This window comes from Anguilla rostrata, chromosome 7 (assembly GCF_018555375.3).
Source record: "Anguilla rostrata isolate EN2019 chromosome 7, ASM1855537v3, whole genome shotgun sequence".
Lineage (NCBI taxonomy): Eukaryota > Metazoa > Chordata > Actinopteri > Anguilliformes > Anguillidae > Anguilla > Anguilla rostrata.
Genome location: NC_057939.1, coordinates 20,012,889 through 20,026,594, shown reverse-complemented (window position 1 = coordinate 20,026,594; position 13,706 = coordinate 20,012,889). Strand labels below are relative to the sequence as shown.

The 13,706-nt window shown below is 40.9% G+C and overlaps 1 protein-coding gene across 2 annotated transcripts; it reads right to left on the bottom strand.

Moving 5' to 3' along the window:
• Positions 1-1,624: 1,624 nt before the first annotated feature.
• LOC135259319 (neuronal vesicle trafficking-associated protein 1-like) lies at positions 1,625-12,128 on the bottom strand. 2 transcript variants are annotated; one of them, XM_064343554.1, is made up of 5 exons: positions 11,906-12,128; positions 11,256-11,419; positions 10,350-10,466; positions 5,812-5,922; positions 1,625-2,485 (listed from the first exon to the last, which is right to left on the bottom strand). In XM_064343554.1, exons 2-5 carry the CDS (start codon positions 11,382-11,384, stop codon positions 2,288-2,290), a joined length of 555 nt encoding a protein of 184 aa, XP_064199624.1. In that variant the 5' UTR covers positions 11,385-11,419; positions 11,906-12,128; the 3' UTR covers positions 1,625-2,287. The 2 variants fall into 2 exon arrangements, with proteins under 2 accessions (XP_064199624.1, XP_064199623.1); XM_064343553.1 differs by having other exon boundaries at positions 1,625-2,488; positions 11,906-12,123.
• Positions 12,129-13,706: the final 1,578 nt, after the last annotated feature.

The following is a 13,706-nucleotide window of genomic DNA, read 5'->3' as shown; positions in this document are numbered from 1 at the left end:
TACAAGTGGTTCTGCTTCACAGGGGCTTGGCACAGTGGTCCTCAGGTACTCACGTCACCATGCTAACTGAAAGACAAAAGGAATTGGGGGGGTGGTCCTCACATCTACTAAGAAGGAATAATTTCCTTTTTAGTAGATGTGAGGACCACCCCCCCGATTCCTTTTGAATCGGAGCAGAATCTGTACAGATTCCATTCGTCAGCTCTCCAATGGTAGTCCCTCATCTACTGTATGTACAAGAACTATGCCCCCAATTATAACTCCTCACTCACTGTCAGATCTAACACTTCTGACAAATAAAGGTTGAGAAATGATTCTAAAAATGAGTTTGACCTCTGGCCTGATCTCCTGGTAGGGCAGAGAAACATGCACTCATGAGGCTACCAGGACAAAAAGAACATTCCCCAAGGAACAGCCAAACTCATCACTGATTAAAAACCTGGTACTCATTGCCCTGGTTCTACATTTTATGATGGGTGCTTACATAATCTGCATATGAAGCCAATGTTTCACTTTCAACACTTGCACTTTCAATAATACAAAGAATGGGAACCTAATAAAATAAGAAAATGAGCACATTTTGTTCTTCAGCTTGTGTTGAAAAACCTTTCTAGAAGAGTAATGTTGCTTGACTATGTACAGCTGTACAGTGACAGATATAGTCCTCATCAGAAGACAGGAAGAAGATGAACCAGGCCCCAAGTGTGTTCATTTCCAGCCAGTGCATTAAATGCCATAAAGTATATTGTTCCTAGCAGACTGCAGACTTTTATTATTGAATAACCAAATTACAGCAGGATGTTAATGCACAGACAGCAGTCTTCATTGCCCATTAGGATCCAAGGCTTCAACGTTAGGCCAACAGAACTCTTCATTTAAATTAACCCATTTGACATCGGACCGAGGATTAACAGCAAAGAAATGTGTTGTCCTCCAAACACTAATCAAACTAAGGTTCCATTGGGTTTAATTGTACTTCACTTTACACATTGACTGTGTAATAAATAGCTTTTCTCAGCATAAAACTCAGTTTATATATCTTTAAACATACTTGTATGGTTTGAGTATATAACATGACAAACATAATGCTCACATTCTTCAGCAACAAAAGTACCACTAAATATTGTTTTCTAGTATTAATTTTACTAGGCTTTTATTAGTCTCAAGTTCAAATTTGATTTCAAAAGAAATTATTTTCTCATTCCCCCAAATACATTTAGTCTCATGGTAATGTGAGCATATTAAGCTATTTTTTATTCAAGCGGAGACGACAGTTCCTTGCGTCCTTTTGAACAAAACAACACGTATTGATGAAGTTGGTGGGCCTCCTGTTCATATAGCCAATGAAGTCCATGATATGACTGAGACTGACATGGAGCCATGGCAGCAGTAAACATCACAGCTAATGGGCCCACCTGCATGGCTCAGCAGTGCAGTGTAAAGCAGCAGGTGGAGATGAGGGGAAAATAAAAGATGCAGGCGGCCCTAAACGGAGTAATAAATACAAGAGAGATCAGATTAACACTGCCACACTTTAGCCCAGGCTGCACTACTAATACAGCTCAGGGGGTTGATATGCTCTGTGCATCCAGTTGTGGCTGCAGTTGCAGTGCTCACCCTCCCCTTCCTCCTGACTGGACCAACAGGTTTTTTGAGTCTGAGGGCCCCAGAGCTGTTCTTCCTTGACATATCAAGCAGGCAGCAGTGTGCAGTGAACTCTCCTACTGGGTTTAATTTCAAATTGAATGATGGGTAACATGTAAATAGGAAGAGGGAACTGCTTCAGTAGAAACTTTTTCTGCAATTATGATACATATATAGTAATGAAATGGTTCAATCTCTCCATGGACAGCCACGGTAACATTTGAGATTGGGAGCTACTGTAATGCACACCCTCTTATCAGTATGGTGTTGAAATTTGACTGTGCGTGTAGCCGTTGCTACACATTCCCACATCCCTGTGTGTCTAAGCACACGCGTGTGTGTACTGGCGTATGTAGGTGTGCATGAAGCTGTATAAATCTCTGCATTGTAGTGTGCATACTGGTGTATGTGATATGAGGATGTATGTGTGGGTGTGTAATAGTGCAGGTGTAAATTCCTATGTAAGAGTGTTTGTGTGTGTGTGTGTATATCTGTCTGTCCGTGTGTGTGTTTTTGCATATGTGTGTCTGTGTGCACACGCGTAAGAGTGCAAGCGTGTTGGTGAATACATTTGTCTGATCATATAAAATGGTCTGCATCCCTGTGTGTGTGTGTGCGCGTGCGTGTGTTTGTGGCTCCCCCTCTAGGCCAGCTTCTGTGAGGTCTCAGTCTCTTGCTGCGAGACCTTCTCTTCGGCCATGATGGTCATCCAGGGGGACACAGACCGGGTGATGGTCTGCTTGGCCAGGTTGTAGTGGTTGATGATGGTGAAGAGTCTGCCGCGCCCCCCAGGGCCCTGAGGGGGGTAGTAGTTGTACACTCCAGCTGGCATGCAGCGGTTCTGCTGCGGAGGGAGAGGCAGAGGGAGTGTCAGAGGTTCAGCTGAGTCACAAGGAGAAAAATGAAACCTCACAAGCAGGAAACCATGAGAAGTGTTCCTGAATGGGGTGGGACATGAGCTACTCAATAGTCCCACAGAGCAGGGAGGCTCTTTGTACAACTGTTTATAAAACTGCTCACATGGTTTCTGAAGGGAGACAATGCACAAGTGGTATCTTTTAGACTTGACCCAAATCTGCACTGCCACCCATTGTGACTGATAAATTATTTACACTCCTTTTATGCATGACAGGTCTTCACACACCCAACATCACATCTGAAATGGAGGCACATCTTAGCAATTGGCCGCAACCATTTCCTCTACCTTGCATTTATTTTATTTTTTTGCACTGTAAATGTACCAATATGGCCTGATGGTGATGCTAGAGGAAAGGTCATGGGATCACCAAAATCGATAAGTTTCTTCCTCTTGGGAATATGAATGTGCACAGCACATTTCATGGCAATCCGGCCATTACTTTTTGAGATGTGTCAATCACAAATTAAAAAATTTGCCTGATGGTGGTGCTAAAGGAAAGGTCAAGGGGTCACCAAAATCAATAGATTTCTTCCTCTTGAGAAAATGAATGTGAACAGCAAATTGCAATCTGGTCATTGCTTTCCCAGATATGTCTGTCACAGTCAGATGGACAAGCAGGAGAACAGAAAAACGGGTGGATGGACATCATTACATGACCTCCTTGGCAAAGATAAAGACTACACTGCTAATAGCATGAAATGTAAGCATATGTACAAGTGCCTGCTAGTAAACTAAATCTAAATTGCATACCTTTAATATTACATATTTAGTTGCTCTCTGCCATGGGGGTCATATTCTCTCAAGAAAAATGATCATAATCCCCCAACACCCCAAAAACAGGAGACAGTTATAAACATAATGATTACTGTATTTTTTCTCAATGAATACAGCAACACTTTACAAAATTTCTTACTTGGGTCAAAATGTCAAATATTACTTTTAAGGCAGGAAAGCAGTGATTGACTATCCTTACAGTGCACCAAAACTGATAGAGGAGAAGCTGGCAGAGGTGTCGGCACCACAGTCCCAAGTGAAGACTACGAGTGAACAAATCCTGGAACCATCTTGTGGTTTTGTTGACTGGGGAAGCCAGTGTGATGCTGTGTGATGTGCCTCCACTGCAGGTAATTCATCAGCTCTGACAGACCTCAGACCAGAGCCTCAGCTCCATAACGGTTAAGAGTAATGAGCTGTGAGGACCCAGTGCTGTGAAGGCCCCTCTGGTCTCTGATGCAGAATTACCCCGACAGCCACTCTTCAAACTGCATCTCCCTCCCCTCCCATTTTGAGCGAGAAGGCCTCGGTGGGATCCAGGTTTAAACGGGTGTGCCGAGAGCTTGCCAAAAATGAAAGGGCAGTGGGGGGGAAACAGTAAAAACTCCCATACCTGCATTTGCCAGCAGATTGAGCCTCGCTGATTTTATTACTTGATGTCTATCAGATCGTAGAGTGCTTCTGTAGAAGCACCTCAATCTGAAGAAAAATCCTTCTTAGAACAGGCAGTTCTAAGTGAATATTGACCCCAGTTCTTCAGAGGTTCGGGAAATCAGGTTGTAACCAGAATATTAGAGGACTGAGCCTTAGGAAGTGCAAAATCATTACACCCTGGGACAGTACTTTATAACATCCTGTAGAAAGGTTAAGTAGTATAGAGTACATTTATAGGATTTAATACTGTAAGCTCTACAAGACACCAAGTACACAAAACATGGATAAGTTTGAGAAGTGAAAATATAAAATGCTGTTTTTTAACACTAATTTCATTGGAAATATTCTTTTCACGAGTGATGAAAAGATTGCCTCTACTGACTCTATTCACCTCGCCTCTGGGTACAAGTAGAGCAATTATTCCTCTTCCTCCTGTTGAACTGTCTGTTATATAACAATGTAGAAGAGGACATTTGGAGTGCAAGGATTTTGCCTTCCCTCATGTCAAAATCTCGCTCACATTCAGGCCACAGTGTTCCTAACTAAAAATGTTGGGGGGTTTACAGAAATATATTTTTTTTGGCAGTGCAGTGTACAAGAAATTTCTGAAATTAATTTTCATTACACTTAGACTGATCATACATCAGATTCAAACTATACACTGTTGGAATACAGGACACTTGAGCACTGCTCTGATGGAAATGACTGGTTTAGTTGGTCACAATCTTCTGGTTGATGAGAGACTGCAGGTTATGACGTCACATACCCTGGGCATGGAAAGATCAATGTTTATGATGTCACACTCTGGTTATAGAGAGATAGCAGTGTAAAGTGTGATAAATCTTTTAGCTGCAGTATTTCCTACTGAAGCTGTCCTTCAGTATCTCTCTCTGTGAGGCTCCATCTGCTGCACTGAAGCACAGAGCTGCAGTGGAGCTTCAGTCCAGATCAGCTATCAACAACGTCAGCTTGCATACTCTCTCTTTTCCTCTGGCCCTTTCCATCTCTCTAATGGACTGTCCCTGCCTCCTTCCTTCCCTGTTTCACTGCCCTCCCTCCTCCTTCTCTCTTCCCACTGTCAAACCCCCCCACCCCGTTGCTAGGCATCAGGGGATCATGGTGCGATCAGTGTGACCACCAACATTACCCACCGTGCTGCTCCTTTAGGTACCCGTGTAGCAGAAGAACCCAGACCACTTCACACCCAACAGTGGTGCTCAGTACAGACCCGTGTTCAGTCCACACCTCATTATCACTTATTCATTTCCTTGGCAGATGTTCTTATCTTGGGTGTCTTGCAAATTCTCAATTTTTGCACATTATATTCACCTATGCAGTGGGATATTCACTACAGTAATTCTGCAAGAGCACTTTACTCCAGGCTACAATACTCGCGCAGCCTCTGGTTCCCAGCCCTGTTCCCTAAGCACAATGCCGCACAGCTGCTCTGCATGGCATTATGGATATTACTATTGATATGATATATAGATATTATTGACATATTTACAGGAACAAGAACAGCTGCTCCCATACAAATTCAATTGTAAAAAGTGAAATGCCATTTTGTCTTTCAGAGCCGACTGAAATTAAAGTGTCAGAATACAGCACCCATCTCCCTCTAAATTCAAAGAGTCTATATTTACTTGTACTCTATCAACTAACCCGAACCTCTTTAAATTGTGTAAATAAACTAGATTATTCTGAATGTCGGATTTCAGTTTCTATTCTGTTCATTTACAGTGTATTTCTCCGTACTTCTGACCAGACAGCATCAAATTATATTAGTTAAAATAAATGATAATCAGGTTTCTGAGAAATACCGTGTACACGAATCCCTCTGGGCAGGGCTGCTCATACTGGTACACTTTGTAGACGACCAGGAACACCACACACACCAGAAACGCCAGCGCACAAATCACCAGAAGGGTCACCTGGGGAGAAAGATAACCACAAATATTCATTTGACTCAGAAAGAATATCATTTTTAATAATTCAAACACAAATGATGGGGAGTTTCAGTTTTCCTGAATGAGCCAGATGTTACATTTAAAAAATGTTTAATGTATGCAAGGTAGGATGGAAATTATCAGGCATCACTGCAAATTGATTTTTTTTTCCATCAGAATGATATATAAAATATATAAATTATTTACTATGTATTTTCAAAAATACAAGGCTGCTAAGAACACTATAAAGAATATTATAAAGGAGAGCTGGCTAATGGTTATGCTGCTTTCCATAACAGAAATGTTCTCCTGTAAATCAGTCAGTAAAATAAACATATTTCTCCTTCATGAAAACATGTTTGGCTACTTTACCGTATACCTAATCATAATCCCCCAAAAATGCATTCATAACTGAATAACATGCTCTATAACACCCCAAGCAACTCTCTAGCAGTCTCAGACATTTTTCTGAAGCTCGAGAAGAGCAAGAAGTAACATTCTCGTAGCACAAGAGAAAAATATGTACATTCACTAGGCCTGGTAATTTCTTCTGAAAATACTGAATCCAAGGTGACTGAATGCAGGCAGGGAGGAAATGGGATAATGCTGATGAAAAGTGTGTTATATAACTCAAGACCTTCGGTTCGGTTGGAATGGTAATGAATGAAAATACATTATGGAAAGAAAGGTTGCTCTGTGTGCTCTGAGGTTTTGTAACATTTATGAAATATTCAAAATGACACACGACTTTCAACAAATCAAACTAAACCAAATCCCACACAACCTGTTCTTATCTTCAAGTAGTCTCCTATCAGTCACCTACTGACATAAAGTTTTTCTTTCTTTTTTTTACAAAACCCAATGAATAACTTATTTTTTGCAAAAGGTTAAACCAGATAATTTATTCCATAACAATATATACAGGCTTTGCTCTCCAGCTCAACACCAAGTGGTGTAACAGGCAAACTAGCGACGCTCTGATATTTTGAATTATATGAGAAATATGAGAACGCCATGCATTCATGCGCTTATCAGGGAGGCAATTCAGTACAGATGCTATTATTTACTGAAAGCTGTGAGCAGTGACATTTCCTGCATTTTCTTAGATAAAGTGAGCGTGTGTAACTTCAGACATCAACACTGGGCTTCAAAAAATATGAAATCTGGCTGTAAATATGCTGTCTGGTCCAGCATACAGGGATCTCATCAGACATCGAATCCGACAATCTTCCCTCCCCTCCGAATGTCTGCGCCCTTCAAATAGCTAAACATGGGTAGGCAGGTGAATGTCAGCCCTAAAGAAAAGAAAACCTGACAGTTATTGAGTAGTGAATGTTTCTGGATAAGCAAAAGCGCAATAATATGGGAACTGCGTTTGTTACATGGTGACAGCTTAAAGAATAGAAATTAAAGACAGCAAGGAGAGACCGTATTTCTTCTGCTTAAAAGGCACTTTTCAGTTTTTTATTATTCTTAGCCAGATGGGTATCCAGGTATTACATCAATATGTAATAATGCTACTTGTAAATCTCACCCAACCCAAGTTGTTTTCTATACATTTTGCCAGCATTGCAATCCAACAGCAAACATATAGGCTAATGTATACATGTGGGAACTCAACAGTTTAAGAACGTTGAATATTTGATATGATAACTCAAGCTCCAATTGTATCTTCACCCTTTACTGAAAAGACAAGTTATATACTATTAACATACCATTAGGTGAAGACCCAGTCAACTTGTCTGTCAACCTCAGAAGGTGAGGATAAAACAGTAAGCCCAACACACCCGTGAACAGGAGCTTGCAATGTTCCTGTTAAGTGTGGACATGTCACCCACAAGGCCACAGAGCCAGTTCATTAACAGTGGATTGAGAAGACTGCATTTGTCCTCAGCATACTGTAAAGCTCCATACATAAGCATTAATCAGAACAATTTCAAGCCAGTAATGCAGTGTTCAGCTGTAGCTCTGTGGCCAAAGCACCTACTCCCCCCCCCCCCCCCGCAATTTCATTTTCTCAAGGCCATTGTATGGGTGTTACTTGAATAAACAGCACAAAATTGTGCTTTTATTTTCATTTCATTGTTGATATTAACAGAACGAAATTGAGAAAAAGGTCTCCATATGACTTGACAAGCACAGATCTTTTCCTTTAGAATCTTTGCTTTCATGAAAACTGAGGCATAGTGAAAAGTTATTCTGTCACACAGCAGGTGGGTGTGAGTCTTTCTGTTGAAGTAAATTATTTCTTTGTTTACCTTCTAACTGATGTTAATATTGTTTTTGTCAGTACTTCAAGGAATCTCATGAGTTAGTGTCAAATGTGCACGCTGAAACATCACAGCCCAAATGTAAATTTAGCACCAAAGAAATGTAGTGATGTCTGAAGATAGGGGTTTACTAAGGGGTTTCAGGTGTTTTAAGGCATAATCCTTTTGGTAATTATCACCATGTTCCCTCACATCTTGCAGAGTGGGAAAATCCGAGTTTTGTGAGTGGGGCCTGATACTTCCTTCAGTTTGCAACAAGATGCTGAAGACAATGAGAGCAACTGAACACCATCCAACAGCATTTACACAGAATCACTTCTTCCTTCAGAGCTGATTGCAGCATCTGTTTGGAATAAACAGCGCCATATGGTCTGAGATCATTTGGCCCCTGGCGGTACACGATGGCTGACATCAGAAGTTAAAAGGACAAACGAGTCTGAAGTGCTAAACGTTGGCATTTACCTTCTGAGTGGTCTACACCTCGGGCCAGGGCACGGTGGGGGGAAAAATATCAGCGGGACAGCTCTGACAGGGAGGACTGGATCTGGAAGGTATTCAAACCCCCCCCCCCTTCACTGCTCTCTCTCTACCCAATCCAATACCGATCTCTGATCAGTGCTCAGTAGACCAGTGGCTGTTCCAGGACACTCTGTTTGCCCCACATCGGAGTCCAGTGCTGCCAAGAGCAGCGGCAGAGTGGAACGGCGTTTGGAATCGAGCCCCGCGACAATGAAATATGCAGCACTTCCTGCGCGAGTGTGCGCTGGCAGCCATGAAATGGCAGAGTGATGTTAACTCGCGCAGCCACTGGGACCCCTTTCACACATGGGAGCCGCGGCATTACAAAATACAAGAAAACCATTTCAACCGCGGTCGAGTCACTGAATAATTAATGATCTCGACACGAGGGAGTAAAACATGCAGTGGAATGCTCACAGTGGCTGCGATTGGGCTAAAGCCCAAAATCCCACTGCTTTGTGGGTAACTCAGTTTTAGCTAATAGTAATGCAATAATCTCTGAAAACATTTTCTTGTCTTCCAAATGTTGAGTTACCAATAAAAATCCCCCTCTTACCATGGCAATACAAACTAGAATTTAAATAAGTATTCACCAATATTTGCAAGAAATGATTAAATTACAGTTTGCACACAAGTAATTTCATCTGTTTTGTGTATATCTATAAAAACGTGGAGTCTAAATATCAAATAAACATTCTAGACTGGTAATCCTCAAATCAAGATCAGTTAAATTAGTAATGACACATTTTACGCTCATATTCTTAAAGTAAAAACAAATTTATTTTCATGTAACTGAAAAAATAGGTTATTTTAAACATAAAACAGTGTCACACCATAAAACAATGCAATGTACTATTCACCATATAATTTTATGAGAAAAACAAGAATACTAACAAAGACATACTAACCTTAGCTGGCAATCTGACTCCCTCTATGTTTCAAGGGGAACTGATTAAATGTTCCACCAAGTTTCCAATATGCTATAAGCTTTATATGTGAATTGCTTGAGGGGTACTTTCAATTACCATACATCAGTGTCCAGCATGAAACAATAAAAAAGAGTTCTTTTGAATGAGGCAGCTGCCAGCAGAGTGTGTACATTGCACACACACACACACACACACACGCGTACACACACATATGCATGCTCACACACACGAACACACTTTCCCTCTAGTTTTGGGCACCTGAAAGCATGGAGGCCACACTATAAGCTCAACTGCATGGTGTGGGCAGAGACCTTGAGACGGATATACACCAGCACTGCGCATGAGCCCCGTACTCCTGTTCCCCTCCCAGCATCTCCATCCCCCGGGACCACTCTCCCCCACAAGCTTCCACTCATCTCGTTACCTGGCAACGTAACTTAGCAACCTAACAGCATGGGTTCAAATGTTCAGCGCAACATAGTGGAATCATTGGATACTACCGCGTAAACAAGGGCACCAGTGCTTATTCAGTGAGTAGGCTATAGAAAATGTAATGTTATTTCTCGAAAGGTGAATGTCGAATGCTTATGAGGTAAACGTATGCTCTTCAAATTTCTGCTCCTTTAAAGGCAGAAATGTGGATGCATAAATGAAAATGGCCAATTAACATTAAAATATTGAAACGATATCTTACTTTGAGTCGTTCAGAAACGCCTTCGATGACGCTTATTGTAAATTCGGCTATTTTAGGGGAACGGAAGGCTCCCTTCTTATGATCACCGTTGTAGTCGGTTTTGGTCTTCACCACCACCTAGAACGGACAAAAAGCACACACTGGTATAATTATTTGAGCTTGAGCTAATTATCATCAGCATTGTCGCCTGCAAATCCCTTCAGAATAGAGGGTCATCTTTGTGAAGGCCTAAATCGTGACGAATAGCTAACTGATTTATTTCAATCTGCTTGACTTCGTGTGTTCCTTACAAACACCCAGAGATGGACAGATCACTGCAGTACAAAACCGATGATTACTTCTGCTGTGTCCGTTCACTACAGGTTTCCCCCCTGTATGTATAAGGAGAGTCAATCTGTTCAATTGTGCATTGTAAGTGGAGTGCAAACAATTATAAACACAACTAAAACTGCATTCTAGATTAAGATACTATCTATCCAGTTTAAATGATATTCAATTCTTTTTAAGATTGGCTGAGGAGAATAGGCCATATTTAATTGATTTGAATATGATCCAATTAATTAGCCTAATTAAGCAACATAGCCTACTGTATCTTTACCAGCTGCTCGGAAGACAAACCCCTGAAGTTATCATACAAACAATATCTAACACAAATATCTAATTTAAACACTAAGCACACAGAATACAGAAGAAGCACGTTTTCAAATAATCCGACGGACATCGTTTATTGGGGAAGAAGATAATCTGGTAGGCTCAGCAGACCCATATTTTTCACGTGAATCTAGCAACAACTTTTCTATGTATTATCTTTGATAAGATTATATACTTCTTCGTATTATCTTTGTATCATTGTCTAACTAGAAATGCTGATTATCTTAATATTAAAATTAAATAGCAAAATCTCACCTTGTCGGGAGGAGGAAACTGCAGTTGATTGACATCTAGAGGTGTTATAAGGGGAATTGTGTCAAATCCATCTTCGGAGACGGGCTTTGCGTTATTCTTTTCACAAAAATTGTTCCCCAATTTCACCATTTTCACAGGTTAGCGGAACCTTTGCGATCTGAAAGCTGGTATTGACATAAGAAGAAAAAAGAAAAAGAAAACACAAACATGGCTTGTTCGATGTCCTGAGTCGGATTGCGTTTTTCAGTCGTGAATAACACATTTTACAGTTTCATCAAAGAAAATCTTGTGACGAGCACCTGCATATTGCACTTTGATAAGAATACATATAGCCTAACTAACAGTAGCTATTTTATCTTATGGCCTGGGATGAATTCACAAGCAGCCTAATTTCCAGCTATGTCACATTAATGTAAAATGTCTGTTTTAAATCTATCACCATGCCAATTATTGAATTGGCTATGTCCAATATAACGCATTTCTTAACAATGATAACTGTTCCTCCAATTCATATGGTCGAGCGATTCATTCATTCATTATTTTCATTGAGGTATCTACCTTACTGCAGAGATTCGTAAATGCGCACATATAGCCTTCAGCCCATTATCAGTACTGTGGAGTACAATACGTGCATCTTCTAAAACACTTACCTTTGTGATCTAGGCGAACCGAAGGGGGACACAGTGAAAATCCCGGCACCCGCTTAAAGAAGAGGCACAGTTAAAATAACAGCTTTAATGGCTTAATTCTGTGCCACCGTGTGCAGGTATGACGCAGCTGATTTGCACGGTAGATATGTGGCTAACGGTATAGCTGCTGCATAGAACCTCTTCCTCCGAGCTATGGAAGCGAGGAGCGCTGCTGTCCATTGATGTAATAGCATCACATCCACGCGTTCAGAGGCAGGGAGGGGTGCGGAGCCCATTGAAAAACCCTTCCAGCGCTTGGGGATGGATGTATGAACGCAGGACCCCATGTAGGCTATTTTCATTTAACTAAACTGGATATTATTATTCAATTTCAATTGCCCATACTTTTTATTTTTATTTGAGCACTCACAAAACGGTCGCTAAAAGAAAGTAGGAGGAACAGATTGTGTGACTGTGGTCTGTTTTGTACCCTGAATAATTCGCATAGGCACTGTACCCAGTGAAAGAATAGGGCCGACTGTCTATAGATCCTGGTGAAAGAAAATAGCGATTGAATGTCTTTGTAAAGGTTTACCCTACAGCAACCATTTACAACACATTTTAACTTGTTCACATACGCCAGAATAGCTAATTACGACGAGTGAATCATATATGTTCTCCGAAACGATTTTGATAAATTCTGTAGCAGTGATACTGACGTGTACAGGACAATACAGGAGTGCAGTGTGGATTATCTCTCTCGATATTAGTTATTCTCGGAAGAGTGGGCAATCATTAACGACGTTTAAACAGAAGTAGGCTTTTTGAAGCGCCTCTCGCCACTGCCTTCTTTGCCGTGGCAACCGCTTCAGTTGAACGGTGATGAACTGTATTGATTTGAGCTGAGGGTCACAATAATTAGCATCTAACACCTCACAGTCCCAAAAGGTTTGGTTCGCAGGACACTGGGTCAATGTAGTAGGCCAACTGGTAAACACACTCAACCAAACCCCACCCCGCCCTCCATTACAGCTCATGAACCATATGACCTCTGCAATTTCTCAGTTTCTTCCTAAACACTTGAAAAATCATATCAATCCACTCTACAAACCTCTGATTCAGGGGTTCCCAACCCTGTTCCTGGAGATTTACTCTACTTTACTGGAACAACTGATTCTACTACTTTGCAGCTCAATAAGATCTGTATAGCTGTTGAATTATGTGTGCTGTGGTGGAGTGAAAAACCTGCAGGATGGTAGATCTCCCAGACCAGGGGCCTCATTTATAAAAATGTTGTTAGATTTATACTTGAACTTAGTCTTAAGATAATTTCTGACGGTGTGCTTACGTTCGATTCATGAAAGATACTGAGCATAAAAAACTGTGCTTACGCAGGTTCTAAGAAGCCCATTTGTAACTGACGCACCTGTGATCTATAAATCTCAAATTAACTTAAAATTGACGGCACCTGAACGTGCCTTACAATCAGTGATTTCCCCTTATATATTGCTAGCACAAATGAGGGTTTTGTCAGGAATAACCACGGACCAAAAGAGAAAAGCAAACTTTCTGGAAGATCATCATGCCCAAAAAAAGTCATTCCGGTTTCTGAAAACTCTCTCCCTTCTAAAAGCACGGTTTTCAATGTCTTCCAATAACGCAAGAACAGCCATGGTTACTTTTTTATAATTTGACACACTATTTATAGAACATAGCATCCTATTTTTAATTCAAAACACCTTGCGTCTGGCAATTAATTCCTCACGCCTTTAATTGATAATTCCTATAAAATTGTTCATAAAGCTAATGTAAAGTTCACCAC

Coding starts and splice junctions, on each gene's coding strand:
- LOC135259319 (XM_064343553.1), bottom strand. CDS start 11,384: ATGGTGAAATTGGGGAACAATTTTTGTGAAAAGAATAACGCAAAGCCC. Junction 5,923..10,349: donor GCGTTTCTGAACGACTCAAA/GTAAGATATCGT, acceptor CTTTCTCCCCAG/GTGACCCTTCTGGTGATTTG. Junction 2,489..5,811: donor CAGAGGGATTCGTGTACACG/GTATTTCTCAGA, acceptor CTCCCTCCGCAG/CAGAACCGCTGCATGCCAGC.